This window comes from Hippopotamus amphibius, chromosome 8, assembly GCF_030028045.1.
Source record: "Hippopotamus amphibius kiboko isolate mHipAmp2 chromosome 8, mHipAmp2.hap2, whole genome shotgun sequence".
NCBI lineage: Eukaryota > Metazoa > Chordata > Mammalia > Artiodactyla > Hippopotamidae > Hippopotamus > Hippopotamus amphibius.
In genome coordinates, this window is record NC_080193.1 from 58,183,833 (window position 1) to 58,204,113 (window position 20,281).

General features: G+C 33.7%; 1 protein-coding gene across 1 annotated transcript in view; it reads right to left on the reverse strand.

Annotated features, from left to right (window-relative positions):
- Positions 1–20,281, reverse strand: part of LRP1B (LDL receptor related protein 1B) — a 1,778,947-nt gene that overhangs the window by 242,000 nt on the left and 1,516,666 nt on the right. Inside the window, exons 46-51 of the mRNA XM_057745031.1 lie at positions 17,912–18,040; positions 15,604–15,723; positions 8,016–8,129; positions 7,623–7,772; positions 5,067–5,189; positions 3,193–3,312 (exon numbers count right to left, since the gene is read on the reverse strand). Of these exons, the coding sequence (XP_057601014.1) occupies positions 3,193–3,312; positions 5,067–5,189; positions 7,623–7,772; positions 8,016–8,129; positions 15,604–15,723; positions 17,912–18,040 (756 nt within the window). The remainder of the gene's footprint in view (positions 1–3,192; positions 3,313–5,066; positions 5,190–7,622; positions 7,773–8,015; positions 8,130–15,603; positions 15,724–17,911; positions 18,041–20,281) is intronic.

Below are 20,281 nucleotides of genomic sequence, written 5' to 3' on the forward strand. Positions count from 1 at the left end.
TACCTGCTACCTATTACGTCTTTAGTATTTTCTATAATAAAATTCTCTTCCTACAAACTTATTTTTACTTTATTCCTCCTTATTATCTATTTTTTTAAGCTTGCCATAAGACATAGAGTGTCACTTTCACTATTAGACTCTCAATTAGTGCTTTAATTTCCATAATATTTTTATTATTTAGCTGGAGATGTAAAAAAAATGAATTCTTTCTGCTAAGGAAGTTTTGATACATTTAAAACTCCTTGTCTACTTTCTTATTATCACTCCAATTTATTCTCAAGGTAGGCATAATAGATACAGCATTGATTTGACTGTTGAGAAATTTAATTCTGTGTGACCTTGCAGAGGACGAATGTCTGAGTTTCATTCTAAAATGAGGGGTATGACTAGATAATTTCTAAGATACCCCAAACCATAAAATTGCATAATGCTCTTTGCAGCTAATTTTCTGGCTCCCTTGAAAGTGGTTCAACAGATTCTGTGTTAAGAGCCTGCCAAAACAACATGATCAATTAGAAAGAAAATGAGCCAAAGAAAAAAACTCATGGCTTCCTTGCATAGTTACCACTGTCATCTGGAGACACATTGCCTTTCTCAGGGAAATGAATCCCAGGGGAGAATGAAGACAAGCTGAAAGAATTCTACCCATCTCGAGTACCTACTCAGATACAATATTTGATTGGTAAGAGTTACTATCCAATTTAGTAAGTAATTTCAGAAACCTGAATTCTGGTCCTAGTTCTGTCATCATTGATTCACTGAGTGACCTCCAGCAAATTTATTAACTTCTGTGAGTTTTGCTTTCTTCCTCTATCACAGTTGTCCCCAACCTTTTGGCACCAGGGATGGGTTTCACGGAAGACAATTTTTCCACGGATGGGGGTGGGGATGGTTTGGGTGGTAACACCAGTGTTGGGGCCAGGTTCCTAACAGGCTGCAGACCAGTGCCAGTCTGAGGCCAGGGGGTTGGGGACCCCTGATTTATCACATGATGGAGGTGAACTAGACTATGATTTTCAAAAGTGAATCCTCAAATCCCAAGTCAGAACCACTATGTGCTTATGAAGAAAGAATATGTCTATATCAGAATATTTGGAGGTGGGGATTAGAATCTACAGTTTTAACAAACCCCTGAATAGGATTTTTTTGTATACTAAAGTTTGAAAACCACTGAGATAAGTTATTTATAAAGTTCCTTTCCAATCCTAAAATAGTAAGTTCAATTCATTGACTGATGCTTGGTCTAAAGCAGTACTTTTTACATAACAACAGTTTGGTAGTATATAAATTGCAACCTGTGATTATATTAAACAAGCTGTGTGTTTTGATGACAGGTAAACATTCATTACCATTAAATCCTTTAAAAAACTTATCAGGACATTGATAGACATTGACACGACCATACCATTCTGAAGAATAAGGCAGGGAACAGGAGAAACAGAACAAAAGAGAATGGGAATAAATTCATTTATATAGTACACATTGGCCATGTCTGATGATCGTGATAATTACATAAGGTAGATGTCTTGTAACTATTTAATAGGTAAGGGACTGGAGGAATAAGGAATAAAATGGACCAGACCATGATCACACAGCTGGAAAATGCAGATGTGGGAGTATTTGACTCTGTATTACTTTAGAGTCTCTACCACTTCTATTAAACGGCGTTCACTCAAAAAGGATAGAGGTATCACAGGAGCCATTTAGTGTAGAATTACACAACGGGTCAAAAGCAAGATAATTTTAGAGACTGGAAACATGCTCAAGCTGCTGTGAATTGGTAGTCCCTTTGTTAAAACTAAACAAGAAACTCTACTCAATACTCTGTAATGGCCTATATGGGAAAAGAACCAAAAAAAAAAAAAAAAGAGTGGATGTATGTATAACTGATTCACTTTGCTGTACACCTGAAACTAACACAACATTGTAAATCAACTATACTCCAATAAAAATTTTTAAAAACAAATATTTAATAGTAAAAAGAATCAAAGTAGTTAAAATAGACTGGCTAGTCATCTAATTACTGACTTTTTCCTTTCAGAGGTTTTTGATAGTAATCTTTCTACATTTATCTTTCTCTGTTGTATAACTAAATTGTTTCGGCTGTGTAAATAAAAAGTAGATTTTATGTGGCTTAATACAGGAAAATAAATTGCCTACTTTTTGAGGATATCTCTAATTTTATGATATGTACAGAGAACTTCATTTTAGTGTGAATGTTATACATCTTATATTCCTGTTTCCATGATAGTGACCTAAATAGCAGGCCACAACACCTGAAAAATTTTTAAAATGTGTTAAGTACACTTAATTCCATAAGCGAGCCTTATTCTATGACTCCGGTCTTTTTCTCTCTTAAATGAAGATGATAACAGTTATGAAATAGAGGTGATATAATGAACAAAGAATACATAGCTATAGGTACAAACACATATGGAAATAGATCAGAAAGATAAGTAGACAGACATATAAATAATTTAATAGAATGCCTGTCCAATCATAATACATTTACAGAGATTAGGTTGCTTCTTTCTCCTGCCTCTTAAAAAATTCATTCAATAATTCAGTTTAAATTATTTGTTAAATGTATATGATTAATTAAAAGCAATCAGTTTGGCTTTGTAGCCAATATAGTTGATGTATAGTAAATACAGACATTTGATGCTCTACCTCTAATCCTATAAAACTGAATTTTAAAATACATTTTAAAATCATATACAATAACCTGCTTCCCTACTTTCCATTAAAAAAAATTCAATAATAGTAATAACTATAATACACAAATACACACCATGTGTAACTTATGGCAGTATAAGCCAGTATAGTAAATTTGGAGGCAACTTATCAATACTTATCAGGAGCAATGAAAAAAATTTCAATCATTTGATCCAAGTAATCCTAATCATTGAGCTCTATTCTAAACAGGTCACTGAAGACTAGAAATACAATTTGCAAATATATTCATTGTGTTAATATTCAGTAAAAAATCCTAACACTTTAGTCACTGTATATATAAAAAATTACAGACTAGTAAGTTGTCATAAAAATAATAAAGTTAAATCAAAATGTATACACATATAAACTTAATGTTAAGTTTAACAAAGTAGAAAAATTTGGGGGATACTCTAAAACAATAGAACATATATATCATACTCCTAAAAACTGAATAAGAACACAAAAGAAATAACTCACCACAAATGCTATCACTTTCATCTAATCCATCTCCACAATCATCCTCTCCATCACAAATCCAGTGTTTTGATATACACTTTTTGGCAGAACATGCAAATTGGTTCCAAGAACAAGAGGAACCTAAACAAACACAAGAATGTTTGTTTTAGGTGCAAAAGAAAAAATAAATGATTTGAGACCATCTTAGGAAAGATCCAACAGTGAGAAAGTTCTTCTTTAGACTTTGCTAAAACCAGCCATCCCAAATAAAACAAGTCAGATTCCTCTCCTCTATGACAGTGTTATAAAATTTTGACAACAGCTTGCATATTCCCTCTGAGTTATCTAGGTTATACAACATTGTTCCTTCAACATAATCTCACAGGGTTTGACTTAGAGCTAGTCAATATGCTGGTCACTCTCGCTAAGTATATTCCTATCTTTTTCTAACATGTACAGTACAGATATAAAACAAATATCCGAGGTGTGGTCTAGTCATTTTTTCTAATTTTTAATCTATTTTTGAACAGTTGGAGAAAAAACTACATCCTAGGCAAGGTCACAAATATGGTGAACTCACCACCATATACATTTGTTTTTAAAGGTGGCGTGACTCAGGGAGGTTTAGCTTGATGACAAGCCATCGGTTTTCTATCTATAGATACTTAACAATTTGATGTTTTCATTTCTCTCCCTCTGCAATACTTACATCTGACTAATAACATCCAAATTCATTGGCACAGTGACTGGTATTTTATTACCAAATTATGCATTTATAATGGTGTACTCCATTTATTTCCAAAGTTTGTGATAGCTTTCCTCCACCCTCAGTTCATTTATCACCAGGAAACACCCAAGAATAAAATTTACCAAATTAATACATGCAAAATATAAATAACTATAAAATAAAATTTTGATTTTTATCATATAAAGTACTTAAGAATTTTGCATTTTTATGTAAAATATTTACTTGGATGACCTGTGAAAAGAGAGATATTTAGAAAAACTGAAGCCCAGAAAAAATAAAATTAAAGAAGATACAACCATATAATGGCTTCTGTTCCAGAGAGTATGAATCTACATATACTATTTGTAAAGTTCTTTGTGAATCTTGTTCAGAATCTGGCTCTAATGTAAAGATATATGGCATCTTAATCAAACAAAATGCACCTTCATATTTCATGATGACATTTACCTTTATAGGAGTTTGACATTTCTTAGACAATCCATTTTTAACCTTTTTTCCTACTCTGTCCATTCACCACAGTGTATGTTATTTGTGTTAAATGAAAATAGTAAATATATGCTTTCTTAGGAATTTTTTTGGCCTAAAAATCATACAGACCATACATTTTATAAAATAAAAATTGTAAATGCTTTCTCATCTTTCCAAGTGAAATGAATTGTACACACACAGAAATTAGGAGGTGGGTGGTGATAGATGATAGTTTGAAGAAATGCAAGTTTAAGTATACCATTTAAATCTATATATGTAATTAATAGAAACATTTAGGATAATAATAGTCAACAACTGGTAGGGAGAGTATAATGAGTTGTGTGAGCTAAATCTTTATTTTTCACTGAAGCTAAATACATTAGCATCTAAAGTTAATAAGTCAGGAAATGAAGGTATAAATATGTCATTTACATTGATGGAGGTAACCACTAACAAAAATAGAAAAGGTTAAAAGATAGGGCTGGATGGGAGACTGTTATTCTCCATTATAAGTTCTTCTGTTCTATTTTAATTTTTACTATTTTGTGTTATTTAATCAAAATAAAAATTGATGTTAAAATCAATTAGCAACATTTTGTGTAAAATCTCTATGTAAGAGAACATCAGTATATAAATAATAACAGAGTTCATAAAAGTAAAGCAATATATAATGTCTCACCACAGTGGAGTTCATCAAGTCCATCCTCACAATCTTTCTGACCATCACATACCCAGGTGTTCAAAATGCATCTTCCACTAGGACAACCAAAATAATTTTCTTCACATTTGTGTTTGTTTTGAACTGTGATAAAATATAGAATATAATGTCAAATAAATTAAATTAATCTTTGACTTTTGCAATATAGATAGATATCAAAACAGTAATACTCCTTGAACTGGAAGAAGTAATTAGCAAGAAAACTTAAATTAAAAAGATCTGAGGTGTTCTTTTAAAGAATGTCCAGGTCATGAAAACCAAGGAAAAACTAAAAACCAGGCCAGAAGAAATCAGGGAGACGTGATAACCAGATCCAATCTAGGACTGGATTTGGGATCAGAAAGAGGATGTTAATGGAAAAACTGGTTAAATCCAAATACTGTGGAGTTAACAAAAATAAAACAATTGAGATGACTATAAAATGAGTAAGCCTAAGGCCAAAGAATCATTTTAGGTGGAAAATATTCTTAATTCCATACTCATGAAATATAAATTACATTATAAAACCATTAATAGATTTTTGTTGAGAACCTGGTGTTCCATATTTAGTGAGTACATATGCTTTGGCAAGATTTATATACATATTCTCTATTTTAAGGAAGAAAAACAAGTTGTAACAGAATCTCTAAAATTGTCATACCTAACAAAAATATCATGAGAATAAACAGTATCTGTATATAAAATTATTTTGTAAATTATATATTTTTCAGATTGTGGAGTATTGTTATTATTATAAACCTCCAAGAGCACATACAAAATACTAGATTTTTCTCTTTGCTGGATGTCATTGGTCCCCTTACAATCTTTAGGTTTACATAGATTTAGAGTGACTGGCTCACAGCCAATCAGGAAGTAAATCTTAGAGTCTACATGTCAATCACACTATAGTGATGCATTATGACTATTTTAAGATAACAAAAATTACCTTCATTCTATTTTTTAATGCCCACTTTGTAGATCTAATTAAAGATGAAAATTACTCTTTAAGGGAATTCATCATTAACACAAAAAGCCTTAATTGCGCCAGATGTCTTACTTTTTCTAAGGATGTTGCCTAAATATAACCTAAGATATTTAGACTGACCTTTTACTGGCTTCCTGTCTGTCTTGCCCACCCATTTCATAACTCTATATTAATGCCCCTTTCCTACTTCCCCAATATAATCACTATCCCTTATTAATGTTGAAAGTTAACTTTCAAAATAATTTATTAATCCTAGAAATATGTAAAAACCACAAAAAATTTACAAGCTTAGTAGATATCTAGCTATGCTGCCATCAAAATAATTTAAAAAATTAACTAGAGCTGTAATGAGATAAAGGATTGTTGCAGAAAAACATTAGAACAAGAATCTAAACCACAGTTTCCATGAGTCTAAAACAATATTTCTATATTAATGTTTTATATAATGAAGAATAAAATTTTTAAAAAAAGATGTAGAAGATTTGCAGTGAGCCACAGTTTAGTGCCTCCAGAGTAGTTCTCCCATTCCTCTTAGGAAACAGTGAGTCTTTTCAAACCGGAAGGAACATCAGAGTATTACACACTGATGAGCAGTGGGGGGAAGAAAAGGAATCTGCTATTGCCCAATCAATTGATAGATTATGTACCACTAAGAATATCAACTCTTCACAGTAGATTGTGTGTGTGTGTGTCTGGGTGTGTGTATATTGTATGCACTTGTATGTGGAATACCTACAAATATAATTTCTTAAAATATTTCAAAAAATTATTATACATCTACTAAACATGGAAAGAGTGACTGTAGCAGCAGGATCAGGAGAAGGAAACTACAGTATGAGAATACATGTAATAGTTTCCTGCAAGGGTATCTACTTTCAGTTATACTAATCTAACATCTTTCTCGCTGGTGTTATTATACATTTTTAAAATTTGTTTCCTCAAATAGTTAGAAAGAAACAGGGTCGTGACCTTCTCATGGAAGGCATTCTCCTATGAATGCAGATGACAATTCTCAGTGTTCATAGAGGTAAAGATGGCTAATAGAAATAAACATATCAGTCTGACCTTGATCCAGTAATAATAACTCTTACTCATACTACTGTGCCGAAAGACTGTGTAAGGTGCATTAAATAGCCTAACATGAGAATACTGGCTGTATAATAATAGGAGTAAAGCCAATGGTGAGAAACATAGTCTCCCTCCCTTTAGTGCATAGATAGTTTTCTCTCAGTATAAACTACTTCTGTGAAGACTTTATAGATTACACATTTTAAGATGTAACCACCAACTTTAAAAGGATTAGTAAGGAACTGAACATGAAAAAAGAAACTGGTCCAAATATAGAACAGATTTCTCAAGTATCATTTTAAGTCATTGAAAAATATAAAAAGGCATGTTTAGAACAGGATGATTATTTTTAATTTAGCCTAAAATATTTGTTTTAAGCTTAGACATTGAGTATCAAGAATGAAAATTAACGTTTATGCTACACAACCAACTCCTAAATCTTCAAGGCAAAGACTGTTTTGTTTTGGTGTTTTTTCTAGAATTACCTGAGCATTTTAATTCATCTGAATAGTCTCCACAGTCGTTAGACCCATCACATATCCAGGTTGGCAGAACACACAGTGAGGTAGAATTACATCTGATGAACCCTGTGGTTTTCACTCCAAGTTTATAGAAATATGTACAGTCTGTATTATCTATAAGGGGGTAAACAAAAAAATGAAAAACACCTCATTTGCAAAGATTATGAGCCTTCTATGTAGGTCATAGAAACAAGGAAAGTTAACCTCATTTGAAAAAGTAAATATGCAATTATCCTCCACAACGGGGGTTAATTACATATCAATTCTGGACAAGGTTCAGTGAAAAGTTGGACACTGTTCAATGTAATGCCAAAGGTGCACAGGCATGAACAAACAAAAGGTAATGGAATATCTTACTGCAGTTCTTTTCATCTGAAGCATCTGCACAATCTATGTTCTGGTTGCATCGTGCTGATCTTGGAATGCACGTCCCATCTGCACAGCGGAACTCAACAGCGGCACAGGTTGAAACTAGAAAAATAGGTAAATAAATAAATGCATAGAAGAGATAGAAAATGACTCCTTGCTTTAACATTTTAAGTACTTTAATTAATTCTTATAATTCTGTTCAGTTTTGATTTTTTAACTCTGGGTAGTCAAACTGGACCCATAACCCCCCAAAACAAGCTTGGGTTAAATGCCTCATACATCTTACCCTGTCACACAGTTCTTTCTGACATTGTAGTACTTATAAAACTGCACTGCAGTTTATGTATCACTCTCCACATTAAATTGTAAGCACCATGAAAGCAGGGACTGTGCCTTGTTTGCCCTGATTATACCATATCAGTGCTGAGCCAACAAACAAGAAAATTAAATATTGCTGAAAATTCTCTCCTTCCAACTTCAAAAATGTAATACAAGGTTATGACACTAAGCAAATGCCTGATTGAGTGTGTACAAACAAATCCTGACCTGTTTGCTAAGAAGAAGCAGAACAGTCCCTGCTATGACAGAAAGACAGACAGACAGAGTCAGAGACTGAGAGGGAGAAACCACTGAGCATTTGCTTTATTACTCAAAGAGGGAATAGTTCAGCACTGCTAGAAAGTCATCATGCTATGTTACCCTCTTTCACGTGGCCATATTACTAACATTTGGTATAGGAAATATGGATGCCTCATGCCAAGAAACATATAAATGTGGTATAACTTGTCTCTGTTGTTGAAAAGTCTGGCTTTCCAATTCCCTGCTATGCATAGATGAAAATCAGTTTTGTTAATGCTACCATCATTATATATTCTTTGTACAGAAGAGCTTATTCTTAATCATATATTCCTTTCTACTTTGCTTACACATTCATTACCATATAATGTTTTTCAGCAATATGTTGTGAACAGGTGCATGGCTTGCTTTGTGTGTTAGATTAACTTAGGTGAGATATTTATTCCAAATTCAAATTTCCACAGGTTGATTATGGTAATATACAACCTGAAGGGCTCTTTGATTATGCCACTTTTACTAGTGTTGATATTTTAAAGAGCCTATTTAATTATAAATATAAATTATATCAATTGTAAATGGTTAAAATGCTATCTTAAAATATGCAAATTTTACTCAAGGGTGTGTATGTCATTTGTATTTCATAATGCACTGCTCTTATTATATTTAATTGTATCTTGCAATTGTATCCTTATTTGTGTTTAAATGATGATTAGAATAAATGTTTTATTTACAATTTGCAATTATAATTGCACCACTGTTTTCTTCATTAAAAATAACATCTTATCATGTGAAACAGATAATGCCATTATAAGTAGAGATAAATATACTGTTCTAAACAGGAAGAAAATAGATATTTTTCTTTCATGCCAAATAAAGCAAAATCTCTTCCATATTCTTTACTGTTACATTTCACATTCCGTATTTTTCAGTGGAAACAATAAGTGGAATAAATAACATAGGAAAAAATCATGACACGCATATACATTTTGTTTCTGACTTTGCTGTCTATTAGCAGTCTCCTATTAAAAGATTGTGTTCCAATAGAGTCCTTATAATCCCTTTGTTTAGAAGACAGAACTCATTTCTCTGTGAAACAATATTCTTGATAGTGGTAATATTCCTATACAAGTCTACAAAGATTTATCTCATAATGTACTTGACGTTTTATCTAATACTTGCAGTTAGAGTTTAGGAGGCCAGAAATCCTAACCCTGAAGCAATGGGGACAATAACCACCCATTCCACCGTCTCCATCTCCCTCCAAACTTCCCAGAGAATCTTCTGTGTACATGGCAGGAACTCCACCTGAGTGGATTGGTGACAGATAGAGAGAAGAGGCAAATTATGACTACATGAACATGGAGATGGCATTTCAGACATTTAAAAGGACTGGAGATTCAGGGATTTCACAGTAATGGAGTTTCAAAAATGGTGTTGGGCGCTCTCAGGTGGAAGTATGTATAAAGGATGGCTTATGAGAAGCGTGGAAACGTGGAGCAAGTCGAATACAGTCTTGGATGGAATTCTGGGAAGAAAAAAAAAGAAAGAGAGGAACTCTAACTAGACGAAAAGAAACTATAACTTTAAAGTTGCGAAGAGTGGTTAGGGAATAGTATTTAAGGGAAAAGCAAGGGGAAACAATGAGGTAGGGGGTTAGGAGAACAAAAATAGGGCTAATCAATCTTGGTGAGGAGGGCAAGGGCAGCCTATTAGAGTGTGTGAGGTGTGCAAATAGGAACAAATTGTCCCTCTACTTCTGATCCTATCTCCAGAGATTCCATGACTTGATACAGAGTTTGGGAACCATGAGAGTGTTAAATAGGGTGATAAGTGGCAATGGAATTGGGCATATTAAGTAGTCACACAATTCCATAAACAGCGGGAGCTGGCTGTGGGGATTAACACCGCCAGCATTTGCAGACAAGGAAAGAGAGTCCTAGAACAGGAGAAATCCATGTGAACAGTGACAGTGTCACTTAATAAGTAAACATATGCTTCTTCTGCCAAACCCTCTTCCTCTCTAGTCCCTCAACCATATTCCTTTCTCATGTTGTTTTGGTCAGTCAAGTATTGAAATTTGTTTTGCCCTTAAAGTGAGTCTTAAGGAAGAAAGATGATGGGATCTCTAATTTGTCAAGTAAATATGAAAGCTTTTTGACAAAGCTTTCCTTCATGCTAAAAGTCCTGGAAAAAAGAGAAGAGAAAATAATGTACTCCAAATAAAGGTAAACCGAGTGAGAAATACTAGACTTTTCCCTCCAGATAGTACAAAACAAAAAGTAAGTCCACAAAATGTGAGTGAAAACATACCACAGCCACTCCAGGAATAGCAATGAGATACTACAAAGGAAGATCTGACAAGGATGGTAGATCAAAAGTAGTAGCAAGAGAGGATGTAAAACCATTTTCTCCCTCATACACGTTCTTAATTTTCCTATTTAATCCACTTTCGTTTCTCTATGTCAGTTAAAATATTTAATCAGATCAAGATATAAAATCGAATAGTCTTTCCCTAGTCCTTAGGATGTTTCTTATAAATAACCTAACAATGTTTTCTTTTCCAGCTCCCCTACCCAGCCTGTAGCAAAGAGAAGCTGACAAGGAAAAAAAATATATTAAATTTGCTGTCATATCTCTTCTGTTTACTTTTCAAACCACATCTTTTATTTAATTTACTGCTTAGGCTCTAAGGGCATGGGAACCCAGAAGGAATGACGATTTCCTCTTCAGGCTTGCTTATCCTTTTCTTGTTGTTTGTGGAATCTTCAAAGTTTTTCTATGAATTTGGGAAAACAAACAAACACCAGCTTCCTCTCCTCTAGGTCTCCTCAGAAGACTTAGCTCTCTAGTCCACCTAAAGGTGTTCAGGTGCCACAAGGGGGTTCATGTACTTCTCAAAGGGAGTATATTCATCTCAACAGGGAGCGAAGGAGGGATATTATGCTCTCCACAAATCTATTCACTCAAACTTGACACAATCAGAAGAGGAATACAAAATGATAAACTTCCTGAACAATTCCGCAGATCCCCACCAGATAGCTTGATGTCTAAAGCTCTCAGTCATGAAAGGAACAGCTACAAAGGGGCAGTAATAAAAGATTGATGAGGATTGGGGGTTTTGTTTTGCTTCCAAAGGACAAGAAAAAAAATAATTACTTGGGATATCCATTTCCACTCTGTAAATAGATTCTTTGACATGTGGCATTAAAAAAAGTAATGTTAATTGCTATTAACATCTAAATTAAACAAACAAAATTGTAATAGTATTTCAGATAATTTACAGATGATTCCACTGTAGCCTCTCTCCACAGCCTATCAAAATCTCTCTGTATTTACTGACATTTTTATTGTACTATTTAAATTTTATGTTTTACTTTACATTCAACAATAAACATGTGGTTTATGTTTGTGTGCATATATGCATACAACAAAGCACTGCATCCCTATGTTGCACTGACTACAGAAACAGAAAAGGAGTCACAGGAAGAAAAGGCTTCGAGAAATCATTCTTTTCTCATTCTTCCTGAGCCCATTCACATTCCTTTTCCTTCAGTATTTTTTAGGTGCTGTAAGTGTCCATGTGTTTGATGGACACACATCTGAATTAATGTTTTATAAAAAACTGGCTTATGGAAAAAGGATGCAAGTAAGCCTTTCTCCTGTGGCATGAAATGTGCCCTGCAAGGATATCATGTAAACAATCTTAATATGAGAGGAAAATCAAACCAAAAAGATGCAACTGTGATAAGTAACCTTTCATCTTAACAGCTCCAATTTGTTTGTCCTAAAGAAGCTAGTCCATTTACTTAAATTTATTAATTTTTAGTACATAATACAGCATGTGCTTGAACATTTGTAGTTTCAGATGTACTACCTTATACAGGAAGAACTTCAAGGCATAAGCTTTTGTTGTTGCTTCTTAAGATATACAATTGTCACGATCTCTACACTGTTATTATCACAAAAGAAAAGTTTTCACAGAAACTTGATACCCAAACACAGTAGTTCTGCCCCCAAGTATATGGCTGGGATGGTTAAAACCAGAAATTGAGAGTTTAGATTAAAAACGGGAAGTAACATTTTGAGTTATTTTTTATTGTTATTCAGCAGCTGATATTGATGTCACTAGGCAGGATAAAACCTGTCTATACTTTTGGGAGACTCGCTGCTTCAACAAGCCACATTAGAGTTTGATAAACACCTACCATGTACTAGGTAATATATTTCATACACCCAAACACACTAATTTACTTACTGCCTTTCAAAAAAAACATTTTCCAAGAAAATCCACAGTAACTTATTAAATTCCCATGGCTCCCTTTAAGAATTTTGTTTTAAAATCTACTTTCTGTATCTATTATTCAGTTCCTTCACCTTCTAGCTTGATATTTTAATTTTTATCCTGTTTTACTGTTTTTATTATATTCTTTCCTGCTTGCAAATAACTAATAGAACTTCCATTTTCTGGTTTCCTTGTAGTTTCCTTTCCTCTTTTCTTCCAAATGTTTACCCATTTCCTTCCACTTACTACCAGTATCTTACTACATTTTATCACTTTTAATATTTTACAAATAATATGAAATAGCACTTGACAATTTTCATATGTACTTGGCTCTTCCTAAACTACACTGCAACTTAGATGGTAAGCTACTCAAGTGTTTGGCCAATGTCACATACTCTAAAGATGGCAGAGTAACTTCTCAATCCTTTATAAGCTACAAAATAATTTGTACACATTCTGCCCTCTTCCTCAACTTTTTATAGCCTTCTCTTTACATCTGTACTTCACACATCTTTTTTTTTTACCATCAACATTTTTTAAAAAATAATCTGTATTCACTGTCTACGTTTATCTATTCATATTCTGTTTCAATCCAATGTGACCGGGCTTTTCCTTGCCATTCCACTGAACTAACTCTCTTGAAGGCAACCAAGAGAGTATCTTCCATTTGCCAAGTACAGTGGACACTCCAATCTATGCCTGCCCTTTCACCTTCTCTGTAATGCTAACTTATCTTCCTTTCTTAAAAAAATAATTTCCTGTGAAGCTCTTTTTATTAGTCCTGTGGCGTACTTTGTTTTTATATTAGTGTCTTTCATTTTTAATTTTAACAGGTCATTCTGATGCACTCTCCTAAAACAAATATTATACCATACATCTTTTGATCTCTCTCTCTTTAAGAAGTCCAAAATCAGTTCTTCTGGTCTAAACCTACTGTCTGAGCTCCAAATCTATATTTATCTATACACCTTTCAAACTGTTCCATCTGAATGTCTACAGGTGCTCCAACCTCAGAATATGAACCATTCTTATTATCATATCCCCATTTCACGCAAACAAAAGGGACACAAAAATAAATTTAAAAATTAATGAAAACAAATAATATTTTAAAAGCATGCAAAGCATACACACATGCATCTCCTCTATTCCTACGTTTCCTCCATGTTTATTACCCCAAAAGACCTGTTATGCTACCTTTTAAAATGCTGTTACATTTGTCTCTCTCCACTTTATTCTTAGCTTTGGCTGCTGTAATAGGCTCCTGTTTTGTCCTTCTGATCTCAGTATTATAGCTTTCATTCTAAAAATCACTGTTTTTTGGTTTTTTTTTTCACTTTCTGGTGACTACAAGATAAAATTCATGTTCTTTAACATGGCACCAAAAAAAACATCTTCATGTCCTGGTTCTTTCTTCTAACTTGCCTCGTTTTTTTCACCATTCTGCAAAATGAAATCTGTCTCTAACCATATCAAATTACTTGCAGTTTTCATTATTGGTCCCTCTAATTGAAATTCTCTTCTATTTTGATCATTCCACCTTATTTATACTTTAAGACTCAGCTTAAATTTAACCTAGTCTATGATACCTTTCAGGATACTTCTAAACACCAGCCACCCCCCCCCAAAAAAAAGAAAACTGTATTCTTAATAGTCCAAATGTAGCACCTTATATTCATCTTCACCTGTTTAAGTGACTATCTTTCACTTGGAGTTTGAACTACTTGAGGGTACACACAGAACTTACAAATTTTATGTCTCAGTCTTAAATGAATTTTACCCAATAAAGCATTTCAATGAATGGAAAGATTTTTAAAGGGAAATTGGTTTGGAAAGATCTGCTGGGTCCAGATTTTAGGAGACCTTAAATGTCAGACTGAAAACTTGTCACTTGTTCTGCAAACATTGGGATGCTTTATCTGGGAAGTGATAAAAAAGTAAATGTTTATATAGCATTTACTATATGCCAAGTTCTGTTCTAATATTGATATACTTATTTCACTATTGTCTCTTTTCTCACAGTTTGGGAAACTGAAGCACGAGTTGGTTAAGTACCTTATCCAAAGTCACACAGTTAGTGTTGGGACTGGGGTTCTATTCCAGGTAGACTGGCTGCTGCTGTGTCCCAGTAGTTACTATGGTAAAATGTTAAATTGTGTTAGCATGACTTAAAACTCAGATTTATTGGAAAGAGTAGAAACAGAGAGACCAATTAAAGGGCTACTCTGTTAATCCAGGCTCAAAGTAGATTGAAAGAGACTATAATTCAAAGAATTGGAAGATTTATTGATGATTGGACATGCGGGTGATAAAACACAGTGGGAGGAGGAACCAAGGATAGTACCAAGGTTTCCTGTCCAATAAGTAGGAAAATGAGCTCATGTGTAGGAGAGAGAATTAAGGAATGAAGGGGAACATTTTGGAACAGCAAATTCAGTATCATACATTCTGGTGGAAATGTCCTATAAATAGGGAGGTTGAACTGAAGAGATGAGAAGGAATTTTGAAGTGAGCAAAGGAAAAAATAGAAACCAGAAATGGAAAATATAGTCATAATTTTCAATTGACTCTAATAACTCCCCTCCAACAGCATTTACCAAAGCACGGTCCATGTTCTAAATCAAAAAGGTGAAACACTAGAGTTCCCAGGAACACACTTTGGAAGAGTTTAGGAAACACTTAGCATGACAATATTCCTAGGCTGATGCAATATGTGTTTACCTTTACAGTCTAATTCATCAGAGTTGTCTCCACAGTCATTTTCACCATCACATAACTTGCTGTGAGGAACGCAACGACGATTGTAGCAGGGCTTGAAACCTCTTCGACAGCTTCTGTTTTCTTATATAGAAAAGCGAAAACACATACTTGGAGGACTTGTAGAAATATTTTTACAAAAAGAAGATCACAGATGAGATCTCATTCACAATAACTGGATTATGGATCTATAAAACAAGTGCCATGTGGCATCCAAGTTCTGCATTAGAATATCTATGCATTATCAAGTAGTTCATTTGGTAAAAAGCCTTTCTGACTGTTTTAACTTCAGTGATTCGTACTCGGAGACCTCGTCACAGTATACCCACGTTATTGTTTCTGGAATTTCTGTCAGGTAGCATAGAAATACACATACATCACATATTCAATTCTGAAGAAATGAATCTCTGCCTCAAAAGTAATAAAGACATGCCAACACCTATCTCCTATCTCCTTTGCATCTCACAAGGATTTTAAAACAAGAAAAAAAAAAGTGTCAAAACATGTATCCCTGAATCAGTGAATCCAAGAGTCACCTATTTATCCATAAATTTATCTTAAAAGGCATCTTAAAATGTCTACCAAAATTTTCTAAGCAGAGGAATAATTGCCTCTGAATTCTATTTACCTTAATGAGAGTCTCCTGACATTTTCTGATTTGGAGCAGAAGGTACCACTCACGATAATAATGGCTGCCATTTACTGAAAACTATTTTTGTGCCAGGCTCTATATTGAGCAGATGTAAATATACATTTGCTTATTTAGTGCTCCCAACCACTTCTCCAGCTAGTCTGCGTTGTAGTGAGAAACTAAACTATAGAGAAGTAAGTACCCTTGCTCATACTAGTCATACACTAGTAGGTTTGGGAACAAAGATTTAACCTCAAGTATGATTCTAAAACCTAGAATCTATACCGGGGATTGTCAAACTATCTCTCACAGGCCAAATGCAGCCTATGAGCCTGTTTTTATATGGCTCTGAAACTAAGAATGATTTTTACATTTTTAAAGGGTTGTTAAAAATATAGAATGTGACAGGAGCATATACAGCCCACAGAAACTAAAATACTAGCTGACTATTTACAGAAAATGTTTGCTAACCCCTTTTCACACAAACATTCTCTGCCTTCGAAGAAGATAAAATAATATGAAATATATTCTCAAGCCGATTAATAACAATGTGACTTTGTAAGCTGATTATTATTACATTTTATATGCTTTAATATTTTCATGGTATACGGGATATAGCTTGACATATTCAAGCAAATATGTCATTTGAGGTAAATTCCCTAAAATTTCAGTTACATATCAATTATGAACAAATTACATTTGACTATCATTTTAACCAAGGGTGTTTATTCTGTAATATAAAAGAGTGACAGAACTGCCTGCAAATTTCCCAAAATCCATCTGCCTTTTGTTTTAACTTTCTTTGATAAGATAATAAAACAAAGGAGAAAAAACAGAAGCCAAATATAGCAATTCTGGATTTAGATTTCTAAATTTTGCAGAGCATATAATACCAGTACTATTATATTATAGCACGAAAATAAATCAAACTAATTTAGAAATAATCTGGACTGATTCTATGATAACTATTAATGATTGCATAGACACAAACTTTCAGGAAAAAATATTGTTGCAATGAAGGCAAATAACAGTTGTTTATTAGGATCCAAAAGCCAATCTCTACTTCTGAGGGAGAAGGAAAGGTTGACTACTACTTTGTGTCACCTTCAGAGGCACAGCTGGTGGAATACCATATTTAATGGGGACCATGGCTAAAGCATCAGCCTTTGTACCTGTAGCCCTGGGACAATCCTGGAGGCAAAAATAGAATGAATAAGACTTTGATATCAACACAACAATATGCTATTGACTGATGGTGGACCTTGGCTGTAGAATAAACATACAATATCCATCCAATAACCGATATTTCTGACATATTTTTAGGAATATAAGCCTAAAACATTTGCTAATGATGAATAACAAAGCAGCTCAAAAGACAGGTTCCTGCTGTATTTAAATTTATACTTCATGCATGGAAAATCACGAGGAAATTGTTCAGTGAATATCATGTGCATTGGGTAGGAAATATGGTGCCCCATTTGAACAAGAACAAAGCCAAATCAGTTGCCTTAGATCTACATGTTAATGAGAGGCATTAAGGAAATCATACACATAAACCAAATGGAGACAATCACACCAAAAACTATAACAAGAATTACAAACTAATCTCTGAAATAAGCAAATCACACATTAGAAACTTACCGCAGTAAAGCAGTTTTTCATCTGATTTATCCTTGCAATGAGGAATGCCATCACAGGTGAGCTGGTAATCAACACATTCTCCATTTCCACACTCAAACTCTGAATGAATATTGCAGGAAGTATTTTTAGCTGAAAGGTAAAAAGCCAACGTTTTATACAATAACAAACATTTTTGATGTCATAACAATTGTTTCCTTTAATCTTAATTATAAAAACAAACTAAATTTTATCTAAATATAAAATTAATAAAGGGCAATGGTTTATGGCATTTCTTTACAAAAAATTAAGAGGGACACTTTTTATTGTTGTCTTCAACTTTCCTTTGCAAATTTTTGGGAGTTGCCTGACTTTATTTTTCTTTTATGTGTGTTTGTGTATTTTGTTAATTATTTTGTGACTGTACATGTGTGGAGAGAAGGAGGAGCTTAAATTTGGGTGACTATATTTATGAGCCTTGCTTAACAGTTTACCTTAAAAATAAATATTTAAAAAGAGCCAGTTAAATAAGCTCTGTATATACTGAGATTGTTTTGTATTTTCTTATTGAAATCTCATATATTCTTCAATACATTGAAATTTTCCAGTATATAGAGTTCTCATCCTTGAATGCTTGAACTGATGCATTTCACTTAAATCTCACCTCCAACTGGTCTTCCTCCCCAACTACCCGCTGAAGAAATCTCTGTAGCAGTTTCTATTATTCAGAAGTACTGGAGTTGCTGAAATTATTCTCATCAGCCTCTTGCTCTATCCATGGTGAGAGGCACCAGGGAGCAGACCCTCTCTTCCAGCCACATGCAATCAGCACCTACTCCTTGAAATGCATGGGAATCCATAAGGTGAGCTGGTGGAGGACAATGATAAGCTGGAAAGCATGTCCACCAGATGCTTATGGGCTCCAGCTGACCACTGCCGTACTGTCCCAATTCTACGTGTCAGGATTTTTATAAGAAACTAAAACCTGAGTTTTTATGTGATTTGTCCAACAACCACAAAAAAATACTTTTCTACAGCAAGGTTTCATCCCTGGAGTGCCAATACGTGACCCCTGTTTTAGAAAGACCTTTCTTGAGGAAAATAGACTTGCTTTTATTCTTAAATAATAGATTTACTAGCAAACTTTTGGAATGCAATATTTTGGTTGTATTATGTGCTATTTGCATGTATTCACTCCATTCCCTGTTGAAAAACTGTACAATGAAAGTCAGTCATTTTAATTATGTTGGAGGTAATTAGAATTCATTTATCTCTACTAATGCAGGAAGCATAGCTTAATTTTATAGTTTACTATCAGTTTTTTTGAATTTATTTCAAGAATATTCAATTAAACAAGCACTAATACTATTTGAAGTTTCCAGTGCTTTATTTCTTTATTATTCCTAGAATTTAACTCATTTTAACAGAATATTTATCTTATCTATCTACCTATTAATGACCTATACTTTAACTCTTTCAATGATAGCAACCCTTTCCAAAGATAATTTTATTTTTCTTGGAGTAGTTTAAACTTCACTGGTCAGTAGCTAAGGTAGAATGCCATTTTAGAGGAAGTAACAAAGAATTAAGAATCTAAAAATATCATTAACTTTAAAGAATTATCTTTAAGAAGAGTGCTGACATAACTCTTAGATTATGAACTGAACAAAATTCATCCATTTACTGAGAGTCTATTAGCATTCCTAACTTATTTTGTCTATTTTAAACACATCCTGTTTAATTTCTCATTTCCAGTGAAAACTAATTGTTATGATGGAAATGCCACATTTTGCTTTTATAATCATTGTGCCTCTGAGGGAAAAACTGAAAATTATTCATGATAAATATGGTTTATTATGCAAAAACAAACATTGTATGAACACAATTCTTGCTTAGGTATGTTCATTGGAAGAAACAGTATTTAGCTGTTTCTGCCTCTTTCTGGAAACAAAAAATGTGGTTCATCTGTCCTCAATTCTCTTACAAGGTAACTGCTTCATCTAATTATATTTGCTCTTCTTATTTCTGTTATAGGTGTTAGTGAGGTTAGCAATGTTGTGTAAAATGGAATTGCCTAATCTCTTTGTCAAGAGTCATGACAACAAATGGTTTTCCCTCCTTTGCCCTCAGGTAGGTGTTAGTAAATGGCTTTTCACCCCGGTAATGCTGCCATTAACATTCATAAACTGCTCTGGGTGAACTAATTCAAAATGTGGACACAGCTATGCCAGAAACATCCTCACTTCCCAAAGATGGATTTGACAAGAAGAAGCCAAGAGTTACTTTTCAGTCTCTCTGCTGCACCACAGGATTTCAGTATGAACGTACAATGGGTACAAGATACTTTCGTAAAGACTTTTCAGCTCCGAGGAATCCAATATCACTGTACAGTTC